The 27,928-nt window shown below is 38.9% G+C and overlaps 2 protein-coding genes across 3 annotated transcripts in view; one reads left to right on the forward strand and one right to left on the reverse strand.

Annotated features, from left to right (window-relative positions):
• The window catches only part of LOC110440589, a 170,203-nt gene that overhangs the window by 37,291 nt on the left and 104,984 nt on the right, over window positions 1-27,928 (reverse strand). The gene's annotated exons all lie outside the window — the stretch shown is intronic.
• On the forward strand, window positions 411-27,910 carry LOC110440591. 2 transcript variants are annotated; one of them, XM_021483737.1, is made up of 5 exons: window positions 411-1,718; window positions 18,501-18,951; window positions 20,805-20,975; window positions 23,115-23,338; window positions 25,645-27,910. In XM_021483737.1, exons 1-5 carry the CDS (start codon window positions 1,461-1,463, stop codon window positions 25,843-25,845), a joined length of 1,305 nt encoding a protein of 434 aa, XP_021339412.1. In that variant the 5' UTR covers window positions 411-1,460; the 3' UTR covers window positions 25,846-27,910. The 2 variants fall into 2 exon arrangements, with proteins under 2 accessions (XP_021339412.1, XP_021339413.1); XM_021483738.1 differs by having other exon boundaries at window positions 23,115-23,323.

Here is a 27,928-nt window from a genome sequence, read left to right on the forward strand (position 1 = left end):
ATTAAAGTGATCTGGAATCTAACTGGTCTCTCGGGATACTCGACTTAAATCAGAAACAACACGGTAACGATACTAAAATGTTAGTGACGTTTTGTCCTCCAAGCTAAAAATGTCGTTATGTTCCGCACAGTGTAATAAAGAACGATTCTAAAATTAGTATTTCTCTCTCTTTTCAATCACTTCCTTTAATATTAAAATCCCGAACGTTTGAGAATAGACACACGTCAAGCGTGAAATAAGCATTATAGTATACACATAAATGAAGTCAGAGTTCCCTTTATTGACTCTGACGTTGACGTATTTTTGGGATGATTTGCCGTCTACAGGGACAATAGTATAAAGCATAGTTCGAGATCTTGAGGCTCGCGTCATAGCAAAACTGCATTTCTTCCCCGACAGATCGATACGGCGCTGCAGAGAGAGAGAGAGAGCGAGCGAGCGAGAGGGACATTCCATTCACACACGTATCGGTGGTGTAACGGGCGTATTGTCTGTATAAAAGGGAATCGAGCCAACTAGCAACAGGTATATAGAAGTTTTACGGTTACGGCTTAATGTCTTAATGATAACGTCATACCTGCGAACGAGGATTGTGTTTATAACTACTGGTGGACTGCACATGTTCATGTTTTTGCTTACAAAGCGGTTGTTTGAACGATCGCACTGTTCATTGAATGTGTATCACGCTTTCAGTATTTCGACTCTTGGAGCTTGTGATTGATTTCCCAGCGCTGGAACAAAAGTCATTTTTTTGGACCAGTGACAAAACGGTCAAAGGTCACTTGAAATGGAGCCTAATATTGTCCACTCGCGGGCTACGCCTTAGGTCAAAGGTTATGTGATGATGAATGGCGTTCCTTTTGTAACAAACATGCATGATAAGCCCCGGAGTCACTCTCTATGTTTATTGCACGTGTTGCGAGCGGCCGTGTACAAGTTACACGAGAGCACAGCTCTATAGCATAACATCCTGGATGGAGACTTACAGAAATGTTCAAAGGCGAAAAAAACCTGTGAGACCAAATATCTTGTGTAAGTATATAACCATGTATTTTTAGCCCAAACAGTGAAATGGAACTTACTGTGTGTTTCATAATCGGATATATTTCAAATTATCAGTGGAATATTTGTGAAGTGTACAGTCAGTATCACAGAGATTCACTTACGCAAAGATTGCCTAGTTTATAGAATGGATTACGCACCACATAAGCTATCCTAGGTTGAGTAGTACCTACAGGCGGACAGGGGAGGGGTACACCTATAGAAAGGCCGGGTGTACCTCACTGGCCGGCTGGTCTGTCCTGACGGGGAGGCTGATACGTGCAGAGGGGAGAGTAATTGTTTATATGTGATAAGTAGCTTGCCTGTGTCAAAAGTGGATTGCCTGTGAGCGTAGTGTGTAGCAATTTGTTACATTCTTGTCACTGTACGTGACCGTTACCATCGACCCCACCGCGGGGATGGATGCAGCGCCGTATGATAACGTTGAATTCCCTATCCGGAGGCAACTTGGGACTCCCGCCACGTGGCCAGGGTCCGATCATGTCATCATGTCTATTAAATCCCCAACTCCGAAGACACCTAAACCCAAAACGGAGTCGAAACTGTCACCCGTCCTGGAGGTGGATGGAAGTGAATTCACTGAGGAGCAAGCAGAACTCCCGTCCGTGCAGGATCAACGACAGACGGCACAGGTGACAAATCTGCGCGGCAAAAAGGTGTGTACCGCAAACCAGGGGGAAATGGGGCTTATATTCATACGGAAGGGGGTGGAGACAGACTCTAAGAAAGGGTGGGGTGGGGGTGGGGGGTATTGAGAGATAGGAAGGTGGAGAGGTTTGGTATTGAATTGACAATGGGCATTATCAAATGACAGTAAGGTCACTAAAGGTGGATATTTCAGTAGTCATTCATAACTCATTAGGAAATTAAAGTATTCGTAGAAAATGGGTCAACATCGATGGGAGAGGGTCATTGGGGTTTGCGTTTGATTGACTTGAATCGTTAAGGGGTTTATGAGTAATAGAGGGAGTTTTTAACACGCGAGATGAAAGGGTCAACATTGATGGAGTCGTTAAAGGGTCGGCCCGTAGTATTTTTTTTGAGAGTGAAGTAATTTTATTTTTGGAATCAAAACAATAACAACAATAGCCGTGAACTTGACTTGTTGGGCAACGCCAGGGTAAACAAAACATACTTGGTCCTAATTATATCAGAAATCGATGCATTACCATCATACGAAATCCAATATCGCCATTTAGAGGCCTACTAATGTGTTTAATGCTTTGTTATTCTTAAAAGTCGTTCAAACATAAATATACTTTTAAAATATTCTTAAGATCTCTTTGATTGTTTTAAAAACAATTGTATCTTGTTGTACGTTTAACCTCTATAAGATTCAACATTAACTTTGTCGTCAAACTTGTATGAAAACATACGTGATTGTAAAACGTTCAAATGACCGCAACCTAACAATGTGTCTCGACTTTCACTAGAACGCTTTTATCATACACAAGCTTCCGTCCGCGCGGCGTTTAGCTGTATCAAAAGTAAACACAGCCCAAACACGTATACGTACCAAGCCTACAGGCACCGCGCGTTCTCCATCAAGTTATATGTCAATATGGAATTTTCTATGATAATTGCTTTTAAAAATCAATCTCTTACATAACATTGTATTAGGCTGTGAGCCTATCGGCAGGACTCGCTCTCCATAATATGCTATGTGGTGATTTAGTGATTGGCGCTCGTCAAATTTGTTCGGACTGGTAGTTTGTGGTTTTGGCGGCATGCTGGAGGCCAATCAATGAGTATATTGGTGATGTACTGGTGATTGGGCCCAGAGAATACATTTATCCTGAATTAGTACTGCTTAATTAAAGGCATAGCAACACGAATTAGGCATAGCTCAGAGCCACGCGGACTAAATTGTACTGGTCACTAGCGTAAACGTGCACACAGAGGGCCATGCGATTTGGACAGGGCGAGCGTTGGTTCAATCTATAATCAGTCTAGGAAAAAAAGGTTTATATGTTGTATATCAAATGCAACATATATATCCCCCAGTTTTCGAGCCATTTACCTAGGCTTTGACTAGTGATATTAATTTTAGCTACAGTATATTGTTTAAACAGGGACATGGAGATATGCATTTTCTGGATACAGCTGAAATGGTATCATCATTCCACTGGTCACCCGTGTCTATTACATACGGCCCTGTGGCTAAGAGGCTGACATTAATTGTGTCTGAATTATACCGAAACATATATATAGCTTTTGGTTGTCATTTAGGCACGTGCCTCCATGTGTGTAGTGTATGCATGTAGGCTGGAGGCAGGGTATGTTGGTGTATTAACCTCCTTGTGAAAGCGCAGTTCAGATGCCGACTCTAAAATGCTACCCAACTGAAATACCATGGTACCAAACACAAGTTTACCTGGTCATATTATACCAACTAATTGTGAACCAGTTGATGCCATTTCCAGAAAAGCTGAACGTTAAGCAGGGAATAACTTATACCCCTTAGCAGAAGGCACAGGAAAAAAACCCTTCATTTCTGCTGTATCCCATATATATCTACCCATGCACTTTCGAGGTGAGAATATTAATGCTGTATCCCATATACATCTACCCATGCACTTTCGAGGTGAGAATATTAATGCTGTATCCCAAATAAATCTACCCATGCAGTTTAGGGTGAAGAATAGGCCTGCTGTATCCCCTAAACATAGTACGCTCTGCACTTTCTAAACTGTAGTTCCTGAAAGGCGTTTTCTGTTTTATGACACGTACGGTATACAGCTTGTCACTGTTATTAGGACGTTAAACAAAATAAAACCAAACCAAACTGTTGTTAATGGCATATGGTGTTTCTGAGTAGTACGTAAAGCCGAACATCTTAATAACTCCGTCTGAACAATAACGTACACCGCCTTGTTGTTAGGTATAGTTAGCCTGCTTGTAGTCTGTGTCTTTTCTATTTGTTTTACGACAACATTTACATCTGTATCTACTCGAATCAGTTTTGAAGTTGAATGAAATACATCTGAGACCTGTTAAATGTACGTACACATAATTAAACCAGATTATTTGTTCGACATCGTGTTTCATCCAGCACATTGTTGAAGAAGTTGTGCAGACATACAAAATCGATCAACGCTATTTAATATTTTACCACAGGTGCTACTTTGCATTGTTTGTTGCATAAAACCCACCACAAGCTACTAGCTATAGCTTACAATGATGTCATCTGAGCGGAACTGAGCGAATCATCAGCACCTTGGCTAAACTCCCGTGGTGCCTTGCAATATATCGTACATTGTATTGTAGCAAACTCTCCATGGTTCCTTGTGATGTAGCATTCTCTCCAATGGTTCCTTGTGATGTAGCAATCTCTCCCAGTGTTCCTTGTGCTGTTGCAATTTATCCAGGGTTCCTTGTGCTGTAGCAATTTATCCAGGGTTCCTTGTGCTGTAGCAATATCTCCTGGACACCTTGTGCTGTAGCAATCTCTCCCAGAGTTCCTTGTGATTTAGCGATCTCTCCAGGGCTCCTTGTGATGTAGCTATCGAGCAATCTCTCCCAAAATTCCTTGTGCTATAGCAATCGTTCCCATAGCTCCTTGTACTAAGCAATCTCTCTCATGAATGGTTATTTTTGTAATGGTAATCTCTACCAGGGTTCCTTGTGCTAAAACTATGTCTTTCATAATCCGTTGCACTATAACGATCTCTGCCAGGGTTCCTAGTGATACAGCAATTTCCATCATGGTTCTTTGTTTCATAGCAATCTCTTTATAGTATAATTCCATATGCTACTTGAGGATCGAATATGACCTCTGCCCTTCCCATGGATGAAAACAGATGACCCTAGATGATCGACCAAGACGTTCCGTGTGACGATAGGGTCTTACTAATCCATACACTTTCCTAGATAACCAGACTGAAGTATCATTGAAATGTCGGGATTAGGGAGAGGTTCGGATGAACGAGGTTTCTGTATTAAATAAGTTTTCATTTTAAGTCGGGACATCGAACTTTAGAGTAAAACTCACTTTATCAAGTTTCCTTTCGGGTACATCGTGAACACATTGTAGGTTTAACCAACGTGTCATATGTAATGACTTTATAGATTGGCCAACATGCACAAAAGTAACCTCTTTGTCTCAGTATGTTTGTTGCCTGGTGGTGTGTCCGTTCAAGTTTGTGTATCAGGTCTACTGTAAGAGTCACTCGTTACCAGGGGTTATATATCTGGTCTGGTGTAAAAGTCAGAGGATACCCGGGTCTCTGACTGGTACGTCGGCTGTTGACTCCCCGTGTTAGCTCACCGGGTCCGAAGGACCAAGGTGAGCTTATGCCATACCGTGGCGTCCGTCGTCCGTGCGTCAACAATTTCTTCAAACGACTTCTTCTTCTTTACCACTGATCGGATTTTAACTAAATTTGACTGGAAGCATCCCTAGGTAGTTGGGATTCAAAATTGTACAAATGGTTGGACTGAGGGGCGGGCCCAATAGGGGGCAATTTGGCTTTAAACGACTTCTTCTGGAACTAAGGGATGGATATCAACCATATTTGACTGGCAGCATTCCTAGGTAGTGGGGATTTCACATTGTACAAATGATGGGGCTGAGGGGCGGGGCCAAAAAGGGTTATTTGGCTATATTGCTTAAATCAACTTCTTCTCTCGAACTAAAGAGATGGAAGCATCCCTAGGTAGTGGGGACAAAAACATGAACAAATGGTGGGGCAGACCCCACCCCCCACCCCCTCATAACTTTGAAACGGTTGAGATCCCCACCAAAAAACCAAATATACAAATGCTGGGCATAAAGAGATGAATGCAGTCATGATATTAGAATACACCATGTGGTCAGGACAAACCCCTAGAGACCTAGTTTCTGAGTCACAATTTGGAAACACTTGAGATCCCCACCCTATAAAAAGACGAATGCACATATGCTTCTAAAATGGTCCTGGGGTCTACCCCACCCTTGGAGACCTAACCCATGGGTCATAGCTTCGAAATAATTAAAATCCCCACCCCAAAACTATATATACAAATGCTGGGCATAAAGAGATGAATGCAGTCATGAGGTAAGAATGGACCCATGCAGGGATCTGCCCAACCCTTGCAGAATTAACCCCTGGGTCATAACTTTGAAACGGTTGAGATTTCCAACCCAAAAGTATATATATCAATGCTGGGCATAAAGAGAGTAGTGCAGTCATGGTATTATAATTGATCATGGGGTCTTACCACAACCCTAAGGACCTAGTTTCTGAGTAACAGCTTGGAAACAGTTGAGATCCCGACCCCATTACCATTCTTAAAGTTGCTGGGCATGAAAAATCTAATACAGATATGCTTCAAGGATGAGCCTAGGGATCTGGCCCATTCCCTTGGATCTTGTTTGGAGAATATTTTGCCATGATTGCTTAGATATCCAGGTGACCTATACAGGCCCTGTGTGCCTCTTGTTAAAAGCGAGTAATACAAGCGCCAATTCTGTATTGATTTATATGAAATTTTATTTGAAATATACATTCATTTATATTTTTGTACACTACTCCGGCATCACTGGGCGTTGCGTAGCATTTTCTTATGTGCACGTTGCCAAGCTCATCCCGGACTTACGTACAATCTATAATAACGGCGTTAGCCGAGGGATGCGATCGAGTTGATACGGTTTTTTTCATCCTACATAGTAGAGAGAGAGAAGCCGTATTTCTGCAAAACCGTTTTTCACAAGAATGCGATGCTGTATATTTCCCAGCAGTGTGATGGGAGGCTGGGTACAGTGGCTGTAAGCCTGAGGATGTCCATCTGTAGAGCTACACCAGTTGTGAATTCCAGTAAAGCCACGACATGCCGGGTTTTCACGTTTATCGTGGGTGTACCGATGAGTTGATCTTGTGTAGAGGGGAAGCAGTACAGAGGCACTTGAGTTTATTTAGTTGGAATTATTACATAGTAAAGAAAGTAGAAAAAAACCGACCCAGAATTCCAGAAAACCACGCATAATTTATAATACGCGCCATTTCTGGGATGACGAAAAATATCCGGAAAAAAATAATATATATATCAACATATATTTTGTATGAATTCAAACGCCTGCGGGAGAAATGGTTCCAGAATAGTGATTAATTTCTATACATGTTTAGTAGTCTTAAGGATACCAGGGTAGTTTTTTTTATATAAATTCCCGTGAAAATAAGTATTTTAAAACTTTTGTTCAACTATAAAATCATTAGGATCTTTAATGTATCATGTTGAACTTAAAAATAATGTAGTCGGAGAACCTTTTGGACGTTCAGTCACTGTCAGTGTGTTTTCCAGTGTCGGATGAGACATGCGCGACTATATTGATATCGACCCTGCTCTCACAAAAATGACAAATTCTGACCTTTAAGACAGAGTCCAATTGGAACACATGGTTGGAAACACCATAGAAAAAAGAGGGAGGGGCGTTAACTTTCTGATTCACTCGGTTTTTAAGGTGATTCAGGGAATCGAGCGGTTGTGGTACCGAACCATTCATTTCCCGGAATTAGTCCCAGGTTTAAGTCCTGGAATGAAACCCCGGAATGCACTTGTACAAGCCAAATTGGATTTGTTTCGAACAAAACAAAATGTCGATCGAAGTGTGTCTACTCCCGATCAATACTGTCTATGGAAATATCGGGCCAAACCATCTTATTAGGTTTTTGGAGACATGCCGAGAAAAATTTCAAGAAAGAGGGTTTTTCCTGTAAAATTCAAATTTCACCGAAAAGATATTTCGTTCTTTTTAAGATATTTCTATATGGTAGTTTTAACGTGTAAGACAGGCACTTGACGGTCTAGACACGAGTTAAACATATCTGATCTCAAAACAACCCACACTTTCAATGTGATACGATGGCGATAGCACATTTTCAAGCTATTATAAGAAAGTCGGGGGTCTGTGCTTGGATTTCTATAATATCATATGAAGTAATGGATATCGCCTTATAAGTGCGTCTGCTTTAATTTAATTTTCATCGGGAAAATGCATTTCGGATGCTATGTTCCGGAGAAATTATCTCCTATGTGGAAAATCGATGAATAAATAAACCATATGCTGAAATAGGCGACGGAAACATTAATTAAAGGTATTGGCTGTATCGTTGTGACATTATCCAGCAAATTTGATAAGGCTATTTCGTCTAATCTGGGAGGGAATACACAATTTTTTTAGCAATTCTCCATACCATTTACACTAAGTATTTCAACATTTACATGGATTTACGCTCTCCCCTCCCCCTACCCATCCCCTCCCGACCCACCGTGTGTGTGGTTTTGACACACATACAAATAAATAAAAGGAAAGGTCAGGTAAGTGGGGGAGAAGGTGATCAGACGAAAACTTAATTATAAACACCCGTACAATTCAATCGTCAAACCGTCAGCACATTCCGTAAACTAGAAAATACTCCGTTACCAATTGCCGTTATGTTAAATGAGTAACACAAAGCGGATTGCATTGCTTACCGGATTCCGGATACTGATATTTAGAACCGGAATCATATTAATCCGGATTCATCACAGGAGTGGTCTGGACTAACGAGGTTCCACTTTGTAGACAATAGTAAAACTCAAGCAACGTAAAATTGTAATGAATGTGTACGTTCCATCCTATTGTTTGGGNGCTATACACGTCTAATTACCGCTCAGGGCCTACTCATTATTAGTGTATCGACTAATTAAGCTACACTGTAACTGTCACAGTGTGAATGATGATGATACTGCTATAAGGGTAACGATGTGTACTTCACGTGTAAATCACGTGCGTTATCACATCTTTAGGACCGTTACTGCGGCAAGTGCAGAGTGTATCGCTACAGTTATCTGTATTCACTGCAGCAACGCAATCACTATTTTCACGGCATTGCCCCAAACTATTCACCCAGTGTTTGCATTCAGTGCACTTGAGCTATATAATTTATTTTCCAATTTTGAAAATAAAACGAGTATTAGTGATATTTTCTTTATATAACTAGAAACTTATCGAACATGTCGTAAGACAACATGATAAATAATGGTTACGAGCAGTATAACTTCTTTCAACCACAATGTTTTACAACTTCGTTGAGTTGTCGACAGTTGTTTATCACGAGTTAAGCCGCGTAGGTGTTTTGGAGGTGATAAGTTTGCTAATTGATAGGCACAATACCACACAGCTTCGTGTACAACCCTTTCCGATAATTGACTTTATGGTACTTCTAATACTTTTAGTATGCTTCAATTTTATTGAGTCTTAAGTGTTTTTTAAGCTAACCACTTTCACAATTTAAGCATCAACTACGGTACTACTTTGCGGATGAAAGTCCGTGAAGGAANATTGTCTATCGACCGACTGAGTATTTTCGACCCCCTGAATCTTCAATATTCAAAAATGTATCCTCGTTGTGGTAAATCAACTCTCTTGTTTAAGATTTTCAATTGCTGTGAAATGTACGGCATATTGCAAATGTCCTCAACCATGACATCTTAATTCGCTTTCCTGTTCAAGGACGAAAATATAATGGGCAAAAAGTTCCCCGTTTAACAGGAACGCTCTGCGGCACACTTATTGCTGAGACCCGATCGACTTGCATGCTATTTTTTTTTAATGCATTTCACGTCGCGTCATATTCAAAGTGTTTCCGGTTCGGACGCATGCAGTCTCCCGGTGCAAAAGAGAGGCATGTTGAGACAGAGCTTAAAATGGGAGCCGTTTGGAAAAAGACAGTTTGGCTAGTTGTTATGATTCACTGCCAAATGATAAACAGAAATCTATACTCATGTATATCCAATACGTAAAAGATCAAATTATATGTATAGCGTAGTTGATGATATGTTTAAGGGCGTCACTGCCATATGTCAGGGTTATTTGTATTGCCTGTAGGCATAACGATTCCATTTCGTTTGTAGAGAAATCATGGAACCACTATACAAAAATGCCTATTGATAGAAAACCTGATAATGACATGTAGACAAAACTACGTGTTTAGCCACTCCGTCGATGTCGATTCTCTATTCACCCACAATGTCCCTTTCTTAACATACAGGCGCTGGGTCCGACATCAAAATTTCATGCTCGACTTTTCATAAGAATACCCAAGGGTCTTTCGCCGTCAGTATTTGTGCGGTATACTCGGTTCTCTGATTAGAGAGAGCTGCTGGAGTTTTGCAGACGAAACACTACACATTGGCCAGCGAATATGACGACCAGAAACCGTGATTTACATGGAAATATGCCAGAACTCACGACTCCTCTGCAATGAAAATCCTCCGTTCCACGCCATCGATAAAAGTGGAGTGTGATATGTGGTATTCTGGAGAAGAGATAACCTTTTGGCGTACGACACTGCTGGCTAGGTCTGGTAAATTCCTTCTCACGAGGACGATAAAGACCTGTCTCTTTATAGCACACAGCGATTTTTTCTCTCTTGCAAAAACGGTTCTGGGATTAAAAGCATACGTGTATGCATAAAATAGACGTTAATAAAAGCAACAGCCGAATTCGTGTAAACCATATATCACGAACATATAGAGTCACAAAATGAATGATAACTTTAAAAGATAAATAAATTTTACAAGTGTCATAATGCATTTATCAAAATAGTTTTTAAATAACTACTAAAACTGCCTTGGGGGAGGGGGACTGATGGCGTTCGAAACCCCTCGGGAAATATCTGTAATCGACTAGTTGATCATAATACGACGGATTAAGAACAAACAGGATGCATGTAGGATAATGAGAGTAACAGACAAAACGGATGTAGGAGGACTGAAGCATGAATGGATGATCGAGAGAACGAGTGGCGCAGGCCAATGATGGACAAGTTAGCTGACACTTGAGAAACACCTATATCCTGTTCGGCGCAGGCCGTATCAATTCAAGCTTCCTATGTATGACTTCGTTTCCCTTAAATCTCACCTGTCCTGGAGAACCGAGCGAGCTTTTGCTGTCCGTTTACCGTACGTCGTTTGTCTGCAGGCTTTTTGCTTGAACCAATTCTTCTTATGAACCACTTAACCGATTACAACAGAATTTGGCGGGAAGTATCCCTGTACCAAGTTTATTTCAATTTGTAAAAGAAAATGAAACGTTTCCTTTACGAGGCCCATTATGGTGAATTAAGGAGTAAATAATGGGGCTTATGGAAATCTCCTTATTACGATCAAGTGGTCCAATGAAAGTTGTGTCTATTTTTGGCACCGTTAGTACATGTTTGAAACAGGTTTGCGAAGGAAAACAATCAACTGGATTACTATGGATCGCTTTGCTATATGATGCAATACTTGAACCTTAAAAGGCTCAAAGATTTTCTGCAAAAGAAAAACAACACCTTAAGTCATGAGATATAGCCAGTAGCTTGATGAAATAAAGTTCCAGAAAGTGAGTGAAAGAAATTACTACTTAAATCAGGCGAGCCTCTTCAGGCCCGTAGGATTCCTTGTCCTTAAAAGGTGACCTTGACCCTGAATTTTTGTGGCCCTTTCTTACACGAATTACTTGATACGCCCCTCATCATTTTACCACGATGGGCAGGGACACTGGCCTCAGTAAGACGGTATACCGTTTAGCAACTGTATACACTTCTCGATACGTCCATTTTTATTTTCTCGTTCTTATCGTTCATCTCGTGAATTTAGGTATTCGCTAATAAGTCTTTTGACCCTATGGAAATTGTCTTTAGTGAAAATTATGCTGTTGAGGGGAAAGAACTAAGCTTACATATTTATCTTTTGGGCGAGTGGACGCTTTGTGAGGGTGAGGTGTTGGGGGGAGCGCTATGCCTGAGGGGAGAACCTGTTCTACTGTTTACGTGACTTGTGGGTAGATTTATTGACATACCGTATCCCGTGTAGCAATCTCCCCACAGGAAACATATGGATTGTGACAGCTCTTTCTTGTGAAGATGTTCTCCGTTAATTCTCGATTTAAACATCTGGGCCAATTTTCCTACGATTTGTTAGCTTGAATAAATCTGGAAATCCTTAAATGTTTTCGAAACGCACAAGTAAAGCTGTCAATACGCTGTAACATGTACAAATGATAAACCGAAACGAAGCATTGGCATTGTTTTTATTTGTGATATTTCATTAATTTCTAAAATATTTCAAAATAAGCAAATTCCTCGAAAAAATATCATGCATTACATCAATAATATTTGTTGAGATAGCCAAGATTTTTTGTTTTGGTATCTTTGCAGTTAAGCTGACTAATACCTGAATACAACTAAGCTTGGATTCTTGCGAACACGCATAGTTAGTCTGTCATAGTTTATTTTTACAAATTAGCGTAGTTGTCAAATGTGTAACACATTCAACTTGACAGACGATGAATGGATGTGTATGTGTGTGCGCGCGCGCGCGCGTGTTTGCAGATTTATTTATAGTATATTGTGGGATGTAGACGAACATTTACGTGCTAAGAAGCAGGATTTATGGAAACAAACCGTTTGCAGACTAAACACAATTTTAATATACGAGGGAGTTATTTTGTTAAGCTGAGGCGGCTTTTCAATATAAGCCCGTCGCCTTCTCAAATGATTATAATGTATACAGGGGATTGTCTACAAAGTACAGACATATGTGGGAATCTTCCCCTCCGTTCTACCAACACATGTCGGCGGGAGGTTATTACTTTCGCAATGTTATACTGTGTTGTACCAGGGCAGGCCACGTTAACGGCCTAAAGACAAATTCTGTGCGGTTGTAGGAAATACCTGGTCTTGGATCGAGAAATACGTTTCCCCGTGTTACAAGTACCGAGTAATCCTAAATTTCTCAATGAACGACAAACTCCATGAAATGCGCTTCCTGTTGAGTTTGCAAGTTTCCAATTGGCATTCATACTGCCAATGAATGTCAACAGGAAGTAGTTCAGTACTTACATAAGCAACAATTGGGAACATGTTAATTTCATTCAAATATAACAGTTTAATTTCAGCATTTAGTCCATATTTAAATTTATTTATCAATGACTATAATAGCCATTTTACAGGAACGGTATGTGGTACATGTGTCCTATATCACCATTATGACGTCATACTAGTAATGACGCCAACAACCGGGTCATGGCAGTAACAGATGACATAAATGCTATCTGAAGTAAGTTTAGTTAAAACAGATTATATTGCTTCAAAATGTTAAGCAAACGGATCGGGCGTAAGTTACATCAGTCTCAACAAACACTCCCACAACAGATGTACAACAACATCGTCATAGCGCCAATATACGTATCATATATCTTCTTCGTTGATATTTCATTGGTGCCGTCATTTATGTCGATTATACTACAGTGATATAATCATTGTTAAATAACACGACTTTTGGTTGGTTCAAAGTGAGCTGGCTAGGTGTAACACGTGTTTACATGCGTAAATTGCCAGTATATTTGACAATTTGGTTTGGTGTAGTATTGTTTAACGTCCTATCAACAGCTATGGTCATTTAAGGACGGCCTCCCCTGTATGCAAAATGAATGCGTGTAGTGTATGCGTGTGTTTTTTGGGAGGCTGCGATATGTTTGTGTTTGTCTCCTTGTGATAGCGCGGAACTGATGCCGATTTTATAGTGCTACCTCACTGAAACATCCAACCGGGTTACATTATACTGACAACGGGCAAACCAGTCGTCCCACTCCTAAATTGCTGAGCGTTGAGCAGGAGTAAAAACTATCATTGTTACAGACTCTGGAATGTCTCGGCCAGGGGACAGAACCCATGCAAGCCTTCCTCACAGGGGCGAACGCTCAACTAAAGGCCAAACGTGAGGCATTGTCAATGGAGACATAAGGAAGAAGAAAGTTATTTAGAAAGAAGTGAAAATATAAGATCCCAAATTCAGTCGCCTCTTACGATCATACAATGGGGGCAGCAGGTACAATTCTTACGCCCTACCTGCAGGGACAAGTTTATTTGACAAGTGTATCTAGTCAAAACCACCATATTCCAGTTTCTTTAAGACATTTTGACAGATAGATGTTTGGTGTCTAAGTCTGATGTCAGGGCCAGAAGGAAAATCAGGCTACATTTTCTACATATCTTTGGGAGTCGATCGCCGGACGTGCAAATCACGTGCAGGCGATTGCAACTGATTTTTTGTAACATTTTCATCGCGTCGCGTTACGTTGTTGCAGGGAATTGCAGACGGAAAATTGCTTTTTCATACGGAAACAATCGATGCATATGAGAAGTACCTACTTCACAATCGCGACTAAATGTGCAAAAAAAAAATGTGTCGCAAAAACACACACAATAATTCTCCTCTCGAGCATCCAGACCTCGTAACAAAACGGATTTCAGAAGAAAAAACGTCTTTATTGCGCAATTGGAACGTAGCATTTACCTCAATTTTGATCGATGACAAAAAAGTAAAAGCCTTTCTCTAATTTGACTTTCCCTCAGGCGTTTGGCTTTCTATTCTGGCCCCGATTGTTTACGTGTGTTCAATTTTCTGTTTGACTGTCTTTACGATCCCATGAGTTGATTGAACAATGTCCAGTCTTCTGTATATCATAGCTGTGCTGATATTTTAAACTAGTAAAAAACCTCAGTGTCGGCACAAATATCTTAGCACGTTGTTGACAAGTAAATTGGTCTACCTTATACATGTACAGTCGTTTTAAAATTGATTTTGAAAATAAAATGTTTTACCTACCTAATATATAGCTGAAGTAACAACATAACGCAAACTCTTCATCTTGTAAAATGTCGAATATCTTTAAAATTCAAAACATAATTGGTTAATATAGGGATTAAAAACGAACATTTATAGACAAGAAATACAAAAACATTCGATAATTTTCAGACAATTATCAAAGGTCACATTTTTAAAATTTCTGTTATTGATTCGCCAGGTTAAACAGTCTTTGAAATATGCATCACCTACTTTCACTCAATTGGTCGATTCGTCCCAGAAAAATAATGAAGCACATCATATACAAATCATAGATGCGAAAAATAACACTGACAAAGTATAAGAGATTTTTGTAAATTGAGAAATAAAGGTATATGCTACTTTACTTAGCCATGCATCTCAACGTAGCCTTCATGTGTGTAAAGAAAGAACTCAAGAATGATTGAATTTACTAAGATTCAGGTACCGTTGTAATTCATGAACATTTCCTTTCAAAGGGAGATAATTCGAACACATTTTCTGTGAGGTGCATCCTAAATACGTGCCCTTATCTTCTCTATATTTTTTTCTCAAATAATGTCACAGAAAAACCAAGAAATTATTTACTTGGCCTTGGAAACTATAAACTTGATAATAATACTCTCGTGTGTTTAATTGTGTCTCTGATGCGCCCCAGCCTCCAGTAATTATTAGCAGCCTTGAATACAACATGGCAGAAGCTGAACGTCATCCAGTAATCTGTTTCACTAATTGTAAATGATAAAAATAATTTTCCTCGTAACCGTTGTACATATGTTTTGGCAAGCAACACGTTCCCTGGAATGCTGGGACTCCAAATGTGTTATTACGAAGCCACACATTTGACTAATTATTTCAAAGCCGGAACTGAGAGGATTCGGGAAGGACTTGATTCAAGAGGCCCATGGGTCGGAATACCTGTTATTCCTTTCCAATTCAGTTATAAGATCAAAAGCCGAGTGCAAATCAAAAAAGAATACTGTAAATGTGCTTATTCACGTTAAAGCATATCAGAAAAGTGTATGTTTAAATAAATACCCATATTCTTCATATACGAAGTTGAATTATATCTTGGCCAAAGGATTTATTACTTTCAAAATTTCAAAATGCCTTTAAAAATTTTCATAGGTCTTCCACATGTTTTGTATATCAACATAGTGCTTGGTCCAGGGATGTCTCATTCTATATTTAATTATGACGGGATTCATGGCATGTGTACATGTAACCAGTTTGCGTTCACCCGATATGGACATACATCTGCTGTTGGCTAGCTAGGACTTCCCGACTTTATAAAGGAGGGTTGAACGATGGAATAGCCGATGACAGACGCAAGCTATACTAAGTGAATTCACACTGCACGGGACAGCTCTAGGGAGTAGGTTATGTCTGAGCTACGTAATTGAAACAGAAGTTTGAGGCACCCCAAGCCCAAACGAAAAGCTGGCTATCTCAATGCTAGCGGCATTGTAATTGAGGTTTCACTTCATACACAATGTAGATATGCGGTCGGTGCGGATATTTTGTTTTTCGCCCGCATCACAATAAAATAATAAAATACATGAACTGATTGACTTACCAGGATGATTCATAAAAGGATTGGCTAGCTCCGGGGCGTCATTTCAGATCTAAAACGGATTTATTTTTTTAAATGTCAGCTCATGAATCGTGAATATGGCTGGGTTTGGGTTGAACTTTTCGATCTATTGAAAAGAAGAACCAAGTAGGAACACATGGGACTTGGTATGATTGCATGATCAGCAAATTGATGAACGGAACTTTCACATCAAAAGAGAACAAAACAAATATCACATCAGGCCCCTGTATTTATTAAAGACATTTCAACGTTCGCATACACCCCCCCCCCCCCCCCCCCCCCCCNCTTGAAATACATGGACGTGTTTAGCCTCCAATCATATGTTACAAGTTCCAGCATCTAGTGCTGACGATCATAAGTTTCAGTTATTGAATTACAAAGTTTGACTATTGATTTGGTGGATTTCATGAGTAGGTGCCTGTAAGTATATAAAGGCCAACTCATTGAAATCGACCAAGCCGAGAACTGTTCCTGATGGTGGCGCAATTGCGTGACCGTCGTGACGTCATCAGAATAGGCGAGCAATCAATCAAATGTCCGATTCTTAAACGAAATATCAAAACAAGTATTTTCGAAAACAAAAACAAAACAACAAAAATTATATATCAAAACAAGTATTTTCTAAAAAATAAAAAATAAAATTGTAAATATATGAAAAAAAGGCGTACTCTGAAATTCACATACCTGACGTTATCTTTGAAACCTGGTATGATTATTGTCCCCCGCTTTCACCGAAACGGGGAATATTAATAAGGGTATGTCTGTCTGTCTGTCTGTCGGTCTGTCACGTTTCGTTTTCGTGCAATAACTACAACAAATGTTAAATGATTTTCTTTAAACTTGGTCACATGGTTAAATGCCCTAAGGGCTCGGCGTTGTTTGATGACCACTTACAGCGGACCCCATTTGGCGGAGTTATGGCCCATTGAATAACGAAAAACGTCATTATCTGCCGTTTCCGTGCAATAACTGCCAGTGTTCTATATGTTCGTGACTTTCATCTTATTGATCCCCCATTTTTATTTGAGATTTTTGCTTTTATTTTGCTTCTTTCTTTACTTTAATTTATCCCATCATTTTCCCAATATAAAGTATCGTATTAACTATCTGTGATATATATGAAATATGTGCTTGCTAAATCTGATATGTTTTTATATGTTTTATGCTTATGAGTTATGCTTATGTTATAATTAGTACTGTTCCTGCTTTTAACATGCATGTGCTATCATCAAACTGTTTTCTGATTGTTTTAGAAGTTCAGTGTAGATAGTTATGCTGCAAAATCCTACCTTTTCTACTAGCATGCCTTTTACCTTGTTATTACTCTGTTTTTATACTTATGTTTGTCGTAAAAATAGCTCCACGGAGCTAATGTTCAATGTTATGCCATATACGACACTAAATAAAGCTTCTTGTAACTTGTATCTTGTAATAAATGTTAATTGATTTTCTTTAAACCTGGTACAATGGTTAAATGCTTTAGGGGCTCAACCAACTTCGATGACCACTTTCCGAAGACTTTATTTGGCGGAGTTATGGCGCCTTGAATAACGAAAAACATTATCTGCTGCGTTTCTGTTCATTAACTCTCGCAAATATTATCCGATGGTCTTCAAACTTAGTAACAGGGTTCAACGCATTAAGGGCTCGGCCAAGTTTGACAACCACTTTTATCGGACTCCATTTGGCGGTGTCATTATCTGCAGTTTCTGCTTAATAACTCGAGCAAATATTAGATAAGGCTTTTTTTCCCTTCGAGTTTCAAGCTATACATTATGTCTAAACAGCACGACACTCACATGTTTAAACCTAATCTCAATAATGTTTACCTACAATATGTCCTGAAAGCGGGGGATATACATTCCACGAATTTGCTTATTTTAAATGGTTGCGTTATAGTCGACACTTCTGGTAGCCGGTAAGTGTTCCTATACACCTCCAAGTCTGTCTGCCAGGGGGAAGTCCCTTTTACCTGACTAATAACCCTTTTATTTTATAACGTTTGGACATATTTTTAATTACTCATTATATTATACTTGTCAGCTGTTTGGAGGAATGCGGAAGTGTTATCTGTACTTGCTATAACTGCACATGTTATGTATGTGTCTGTTGAAAGCACGCCAACCGTTTACCATCGTCTTGAGAGACACTGCGCGAGAATCAGACCCCTACTCAGACAGCCTGCTACTTATACATATGCTAGTCTTATGTTCAACATCTATCATCGTTGCAGGAAACGGAAATTACCGCAAACAAAGGTGTAACACTTGTCAACTCGAATCAGGTGGGACGGCCGCCAACTACCCTGAAGGCCGTCACTAGTTCCTCGCCCGCCAGCACCTCCGAGACACACACATTGGTACCCTTCGGTGCAAAGACGACGATAGCGACCACGAAAACAGCGACCACGACGCCAACGTCGGTAATCCCGTCTTCAACCATGGACAAAAATGGTAAGATAGGATTTGTGATCGTGGATGAGCCCCGGCCCTTCAATCAGGACTTCTCCCGTCTAGATCTAAATCCCTCCTCTCAGACGGTGTTAGGGGAGGCGTATACCAAACAACGCAAGTTCTACAGGCTCAATGACCGTCTGCTCGCCCAGGGGGAGGACATGCGTCAGGACGTCTGGCAGGCCAAAGGTCGGCCCGGGGAACTCCTTACCTACGAACAGCTTCTACAAGGTGATAACAGTCATACCATAACTGATACCACAACCACTAACACACCACAACCACTTATACTACAATCATTTATAACACCATTGGTCAGACAACCACTTATACTACAATCATGTATAACACCATTGATAACAAAACTATTCATGTAACAACTACAAACAACACAATCATTATAATCTACCAAAAACTATTATACCACAATTATACCACTTGATCACGCAAACATTGAACACACAACCGTTTATAACAAACTCGATAACAAAACCATTTAATCACAAATACAAACACCGTAACCACTGCTATCACAACCATTTATAACTCGACATCCCAGCCATTGATAACACATCTAGTGATAGCACAACCATTGATAACACAACTATTGATACATAACAATTGATAACATACCAATTAATAACACAACCATTGGTATCACAACCATTGATATCACAACTATTGATAACACAACCATTGATAACACAACTATTGATATCACAACCATTGATAACACAACCATTGATATAACAACTATTGATAACACAACTATTAATTTCACAACATTGATAACACAACCATTGATACATATCAATTGATATCACAACCATTGATAACACAACCATTGATAACACAACAATTGATATCACAACCACTGATAACACAACCATTGATAACACAACCATTGATATCACAACCATTGATAACACAACCATTGATAACACAACCATTGATATCACAACCATTGATAACACAACCATTGATAACACAACCATTTATAGCTCGACATCACAACCATTGATAACACAACTATTGATATCACAACCATTGATAACACAACCATTGATAACACAACCATTGATATCACAACCATTGATAACACAACCATTGATAACACAACCATTTACAGCTCGACATCCAAACCATTGATAACACAACTATTGATATCACAACCATGTATAGCTCGACATCCCAACCATTGATAACACAACCATTGATATCTCAACCATTGATAACACAACCATTGATATCACAACCATTTATATCACAAATACAAACACTGTAACCACTGCTATCACAACCATTGATAACACAACCATTGATATCAAAACCATTTATATCACAAATACAAACACTGTAACCACTGCTATCACAACCATTGATATCACAACCATTTATAGCTCGAAATCACAACCATTGGTAACAACTTTATTGATAACACAACTATTGATAACACAACTATTGATAACACAACTATTGATAACACAACCATTGATAACACAACCATTGATCACAGTACCATTGCTTACAAAACAACTGATTATGTAACAATTGATAACACAACCATTGATAGCACAACCATTGATAACACAACCATTGATAACACAACCATTGATAGCACAACCATTGATAACACAACAATTTATAACACAACCATTGATAACACAACCATTGATCACAGTACCATTGCTTACAAAACCACTGATTATGTAACAATTGATAACACAACCATTGATAGCACAACCATTGATAACACAACCATTGGTAGCACAACCATTGATAACACAACCATTGATAACACAACCATTGATAACACAACCATTGATGTCACAACCATTGATAACACAACTATTGACCGTTTGGTGTATCAACCGCTGTCGAAAAATTGAATGTTAAACAAAACTATTGATGATACAAACATATACAATATATAACACAAGTGATTTAACACTACCAGACAAATACAGGCATATCTCATTGGTTGATATAAATAGAAATACCCGCAAAATTACCTTTCTTGATCTATTCTTATTGCCGCTGCTATAAATAACCATTGACCTTTAACCTTTCTATATTTAAATTAGGGATGTTGGAGGAAGGAGAGGTGTTGGTCCTGGGAGGGGCGTGGCTGTACTTCACTCATCTTGACTTCCTGGACAAGGAGGGTAAGACCAAGGTCAAACCCTCCATAGGTAAGGGACGGATATGCCTCACTGACCGGAAGCTGCTCATATTATCAGCGGAAGTTAATGAAGGTATTGTATCAATAGTCTATTCGTTAGTCTGTTTCTCGATTATCCGGGAGGCTTGATTTCTGTCTGTATAATTCTAAGGAAGACGTCTGTAAAATTATAAAATACCAATACTATGAATCCACTTATAAAACAAACAGTACTCATTGTCCACGTTCTCTTTTTCTGTGGTCAAAATGGTCAGATGAATATATACGACGATACATCAATAGCCTAGGATTATATAAGAGTGAATAAAACACGGATTTAGCTCACACAAAAAAACAACACAAATCGTTCTTCTGTTTTCTTGACATAGTTGGAATCTTCAATATTCTAGCCGGATAAAGTCACAATCCCCTGCCTCGCACTTCATCTACTCAGACGCGCGAAAGGAAAAAAATCCTGAATTAAATATTTTTTTTGACTGCAACTGCACCGTATCTAAAACCACTGCAGTTTCTTATTCACAACATCAAGTCTCTTGAATCCGTATTTGATTCTTCATAGCATGAAGACGGACAGAGATTTCCGCTTGCACTTGTCTCGCATCAGGGAAAGTATGTGTTTACGTGTTGTTACATCAAATGGGATATTACGTTTGACACATGCGAAGGAAAAGCGTTTGGAATTTCCTGCCTATTGCAAAATCGCTTATTCGCGAAAACATAAAAGAAGCGTTTTAAGAATTCGAATTGAAAGTAATACATTTAAGATAATGAAATGTCGCGAGAAATGGATACTAGGCCATAATATCGCTATCTGAAGCCATAATATTGTAAAAACTCTTTTGTTTCATTCTCATTACGTCTAAGGATAAGGACAGCAGATACTGGTGAAGGCCACATTTTATTGAATTAATCCTAGGCGCTCTATTTAAAGCTATATAATGAGGATCCAAAAACGATACTTTTTATATAGCTTCACTTTTGAAAAGCAATACATTTGTGTAGCGTGTAGCGTAACCTGTGTATAGCTTTACCTTTGTATAGATTAACCTTTATAAACCAATACCTTTGTATTGCGTTACCTGTACATAGCTTTACCTGTGTTGAGCGTGACATTTGTAACGCAATACCAATCAATCAATCAATAAAATATTTGATTATAGTGTCACATGTTAATATACATAAATCAAATAAGTCAATATATTACAAATACAGGTAAAACTATATTAACATCCAGCCATTACTGGCTTATGAGACACTTAAAAAAAACACGATAATACACACTTTGAAATTAGTCGTGCAGTATAAAATAGCTACTAACGTTGCAATATATAATGATATAATGTACAAGTAAAATATTGTAACCAAAATAACAATATACGTACATTTAAGTGTTAAGACAGATTATAACCTATTTAATAAATAATAATAACCACTAAAATAGGTAGAATACCTTTGAATACCGTTACCTGTGCAAATCTTTACCTGTGTATAGCTTTATAAAGCAATACATTTAATACAGTTAATATTTAAATCTCACTAATGTTCATGGGTAGATTAATTATCCATGCCTTTTTCGGATAATGAAATACACATACTAAAAACATTCCACTTTGTATCTTTTTCGTTTCGATGAATATCGTTGCAGACCATCTTTTTTAAATACTCTCAACCAGAAACTTGTTTCCGAATATCCAGATTGTCCATGTTTCGTTGCATTTTAGTTGGTTCGATGACAACGTCACCTGGTGATCCCAGCAGGTATAAGGAAATAGTGTTAGCAATGTATTCAACTGCATGATCGTATGCGATGACTGATGTAGTGTCTCGTGCAGAATTGTTGTTTTTTCGTGTCTTCAGTTACAATACATTGATCAAAGTTGACGTGCTGCACCCATTTCCATCATTAGGTAATTTTCGGTCTTTGAGGCAAAATGCCAAACATAGGAACCGAATTACTATAACGGGGGTGGGGGGTGGGGGTGGGGAGGGATGAAGAGTACCTATACAACCCTATATAACGTTACATATATGTCACGAAAACCATGTTGTTTGATGTCGGAGAACCCTTGATAAGTTATTGATTAATCGCATCAAATTAAATTTATGTGTACAACTGTATATATGTGTAAAATTAAAAATGAAAATGCAAAGCGGTTGCCACGATACCGTCGGAGATTTAAAAAAACGAAAATGCCACCTTGTATTATTTCAGACGCTGCTCTGTCGGAGTTCGGAGACGGAAGTCCTGCCTCACAGAGCGGTTATAAGCTGGAATTATCCAAGTACAACAGGACCTTCTACCAGAACGTGCCATTAGGCTGTTTCCTAGGCGTGGAACTGTCGGCGAGCGTCGGAAGCTCCCTGGAGAGTCGCCTCACGGAACAGGAGCCACTGTGTGGCGGTCTGTGTTCGTGTCTGGGAGTAAGTTGTTTACAGGTACTTGCCCATAATATCACATCATACTGCAAATTTCTTATTTTTTGCGAGCTTCAAATTTTCCCGTTATCAGCCAGTAGGATCGATCGTGCATTTAAGTGTATATATACATGTATATAATTATCGGAAATATTTCCTTTGATGTAATGTATTATATAATATGTTCAAAACAAAATTGTCTGGTTGCAAAGGCTCTATAACCACGGATAATAATTGGTGAACCGCTTTGAGACGACCTAGGACCTAGGTTGTGATAAAGCGATATATAAGAACCTCGAATTTAGGTATGGCGTTTGTCAGTCGTTTCTTACATTTGGGAACAGAATTAACAAAGACCTATTGTCAAGGTAACTTGGGTCAAATTTAACACTCAAACGACTTCTTCTGAAGAAATTGGCCAGTAGCTTGTTTGCGTAAAGTGCTAAAATGTTGCGAACGGAAATGATATTTACTTATAGGTTACATGGGGACACATATTTCTGAAAAACCGAACGGCCAAAAGTCATGATATTTCGGCAGTAAGTTACCGACACAGGGTGCTACAAATTTTGAGAAAAAGAAATGATTAAATGATTTCTTAATAAGGTCACAGGGGTCAGATTGGTTAAAAAAAACCTTCTAAAGAACCAAAACCCCTTGAATTATGATATTCAAATACTTAGAAGCTAGATTATCCCATTATCAGGTTCCATTATCATTGAGTTAAACCTGTTTTAAGGACATTTCATTTCTTATCTATGTGTCGGTTTTTTTATACCACAGAAATTCTGGGATTTCTCGTATAAATCTAGATTTATATCTAATTCTGATTGGCTACTGGCTTTTTTTTTTATTAAAATAATGCAGGGACATATTCACCGAACATCATCAAAAAGCGGAATTATTCGCCAGATCGGCTTCATTGTGTGTACCGACATGACTGTAGGACTATGTATTTGTATTGTCATTGCAATGTAATTGACGCGTGCTTGGCAATAAGACCGAACATTTGGCGCAAGTTGCTGTTGTTAATCGAAACTTTATCACTGGTTGCGAGATGAAAACCATAAACATCGTTTGAAAGTCGGTCTCTATCTTACACGGAGGCTCAGTCTTCCACACTTCTCTCTTATTTACATAAAACATGCAAATAAAAACTTGAAACTGCTTATAAGCGACAGGGGCAGTAGTTTGTGTCGGAGTAGGATCAATAGATACGCCATAGACCGAACTAAGTCCTGACATTGATAGTTAAAGAACCCACAATTCCCAGATGTGTCGCATCATTACGTGTTTAAAACACTGTTTAATACCACATATTATGTGGTAAATGCGGTCTATACAGTCGTCTTCTTTCTGTTGTTGTATGACAGACACCGATAATGATAGTCGGTAGTGCCAAGTAATGTATATTTCAGTGGAGAACACCTGTAGGTTTAGGGTTATAGATCTACCTTTAACACGAACTATCGAGGTTGGTTGTTGCACCTCATTATCATTCCTATACTGTGTATTATAATATGGCTACAGTATTTCGTGGTACGAGACAAGCCTAGTTGCACCTCATTATTATTCCTATACTGTGTATTATAATATGGCTACAGTATTTCGTGGTACGAGACAAGCCTTGTTGTACCTCATTATCATTCATATACTGTGTATTCTAATATGGCTACAGTATTTTGTGGTACGATACAAGCCTTGTTTCACCTCATTATCATTCTTATACTGTGTATTATAATATGGCTACAGTATTTCGTGGTACGAGACAAGCCTTGTTGTACCTCATTATCATTCATATGCTGTGTATTATAATATAACTACAGTATTTCGTGGTACGAGACAAGCCTAGTTGCATCACATTATTATTCCTATACTGTGTATTATAATATGACTACAGTATTTCGTGGTACGAGACAAGCCTAGTTGCACCTCATTATCATTCTTATACTGTGTATTATTATATGGCTACAGTATTTCGTGGTACGAGACAAGCCTTGTTGCACCTCATTATCATTCATATACTGTGTATTATAATTAATATGACTACAGTATTTCGTGGTACGAGACAAGCCTTGTTGTACCTCATTATCACTCAATGGAGAATGAAGTGAGCGTCACTCCTGAAATCTGAGGATGAGGAAATCTAAGATATGTTCTCAGAGTAAAATAAAATGTAAAACCAGAGACAGAACATATTCATGGATATTAAAACATTCGATGTATGCCATTCAAAGTCTTTGGTTGCTGTTCAACAGGCAAGGATACAATTCGTTCAATATAAAGAAATAATTTGTTTGTATTGTTTTTTTGGGGTTTCTTTTCAGATTGCCCGGTGTTCTACAACATGGAGGTCCTCACGACCGATGCCAGTTCCGGTCAACACTCGCACAATTCGTATGGGGATCAGTATGCCACCCTGGCACACAGAGACAAACGTGGTCGTGTACATTCACCCGGAAATGCCACTTACGGCCGCCAGGGACTTTGTGGCGCAAATTCACCACCACGCGCCTTTGTTACACTAACAAAGGTCAGGGCCATCCCAGTGGAAATAACGACTGAGCCAGTAGATGCTATGCTCCGTAATTCATGGTTAATGCGAGAGCCAAAATTCAACACAATGATGAATGGCTGTTTGATGATTTAACAACAATGCAATGTACCGGAAGTGACAAGTTTCATTACTTGTATGGTGAAAAATGTACTGGAAAGTATAGCGCCGCCTGTGGGTGGGTACCCTGCCTTTTATTGTTCTCGATAACACGTGGTCCTTTTTGTCGGGTCATCTCGATGATGACACATGCTTGATGGAATGAGCGTTATTTCATAACATGCATCATTTGCAATTCATTTGATGAAATCGGGATGAAGCGCTTTTCCGACTGAAGATGTGAAATGTGATTTACATATGTCCACGTGTCTCTGTTGGAAGTCGAACACGGAACTACGGATATACCCGAATCACATCCCGGTACGGATATACCCGAATCACATCCCGGTACGGATATACCCGAATCACATCCGGGTTGTCGTTGGGATGTACAGTGATTTAAAAAGAAAATAACCCCATTTCGTTATTCACTTCTTGAAAAGTGAAACGCGTACTGAAAGGTATATCGCCGTCTATTGGTAGGTACACTGGCTGTTATTGTTCTCGATAATAATCTTGCACCGATTTTCAAAGATTGAGTGTTCAAGGAAGATATTTACTGGCAAAGATTCCCAACGCATAAGCCAGTTGCATAGTATTTAATGATATGTATCATGATGACGTCACAATTACACACACGTCATAACGGGGTATTTTTTACGTAGGGTTATATAATGTTATATGATAAACCTGATTGTTCATCACAAAGTATTAATTTATTGCAAAGACCACGGACGCTTGTGTCACACATTGCGATACGGTATAATTTTCTTTGGTAAACACATTTATAAGATATAATTTACATAAATATTATATTCTGACTCTGCCTTATGTTCGAATGACGTCATTGTTCGAATTACGTCATTGATCTTAACTTCTTATATATTTATTAAGATGTGTGTTATTGTGCAACTTAACATAGATCTGTATGTCAGCGATGCTAGTCATGATTGTGCTATTATTTTAGAAGCAATATTACATATAAGCTGTGTGCGCGCTGTTAGTTATGAATGTGTTTGATTTATATTGTTTTAGTACATGCTATGGAGTTTTATTTCCTATTTCTAACAATAGTATTTGCTGTGGATAGTGACTTTAGAAGATATCGTACAAGATTAAATTTTCATCCACATCTAATATGGAATCTGACAATCAAAATGAGCTCTTTTATTTACCACAAATCGTTCAGTGTATCGCTATCATACACGGTAACCTGTTAGTATCTCTACCCGTAAATCCTCAAATCAACATACCTCCTGGAAGGAACGAATACATGCTGCTTGCAAAATCTTGAATGAATTTCATATCACTATATCAGGATTTTCATTAAACCATTGAGAGTAGGTTTTGACTTTCCAAAATGAGCTTAGAATCTTAGCTTTGAAAGTATATGTCCATCTGACAATCCAAATTTTAGTGAAAAATTTACAGTTAAACCTGTTTTAGGAAAACACCCCTGGGAAGCCAAACAATTATGTCTTAATGCAAGTATCAAGCTTATTCTAGAATGAACTACTAGTACTTAACTACTCGTTTATATTGTATTTCTTCCCCAGGAACCTTTGTAAACATGTAATGCACTTATGTGACTGACGAAATAAAAAATGTCAAAGACAAAAAAAATTATGTCTTTATACAGATGGTCTCTGAATACAGGTGGTCTCTGAATACATGTCGTCTCTGAATACAGATGGTCTCTGAATACAGATGGTCTCTGAATGCAGATGGTCTCTGAATACAGATGGTCTCTGAATACATGTCGTCTCTTTATACAGGTGGTCTCTTTATACAGGTGGTCTCTGAATACAGATGGTCTCTGAATACAGGTGGTCTCTGAATACATGTCGTCTCTGAATACAGATGGTCTCTGAATGCAGGTGGTCTCTTTATATCGGTGGTCTCTGAACACAGGTGGTCTCTGAACACAGGTGGTCTCTGAACACAGGTGGTCTCTGAAC

The sequence above is a fragment of the Mizuhopecten yessoensis genome, unplaced genomic scaffold, assembly GCF_002113885.1.
Source record: "Mizuhopecten yessoensis strain PY_sf001 unplaced genomic scaffold, ASM211388v2 scaffold11185, whole genome shotgun sequence".
NCBI classification, from domain to species: Eukaryota; Metazoa; Mollusca; class Bivalvia; order Pectinida; family Pectinidae; genus Mizuhopecten; species Mizuhopecten yessoensis.

Excerpts from the sequence above, each read along its gene's own strand:
- LOC110440591 (XM_021483737.1), top strand. The coding sequence starts at position 1,461 with ATGGATGCAGCGCCGTATGATAACGTTGAATTCCCTATCCGGAGGCAA. Across the intron at positions 18,952-20,804 it reads CTACGAACAGCTTCTACAAG|GGATGTTGGAGGAAGGAGAG; the intron begins GTGATAACAGTC and ends TATTTAAATTAG. Across the intron at positions 23,339-25,644 it reads TGGGAGTAAGTTGTTTACAG|ATTGCCCGGTGTTCTACAAC; the intron begins GTACTTGCCCAT and ends GTTTCTTTTCAG.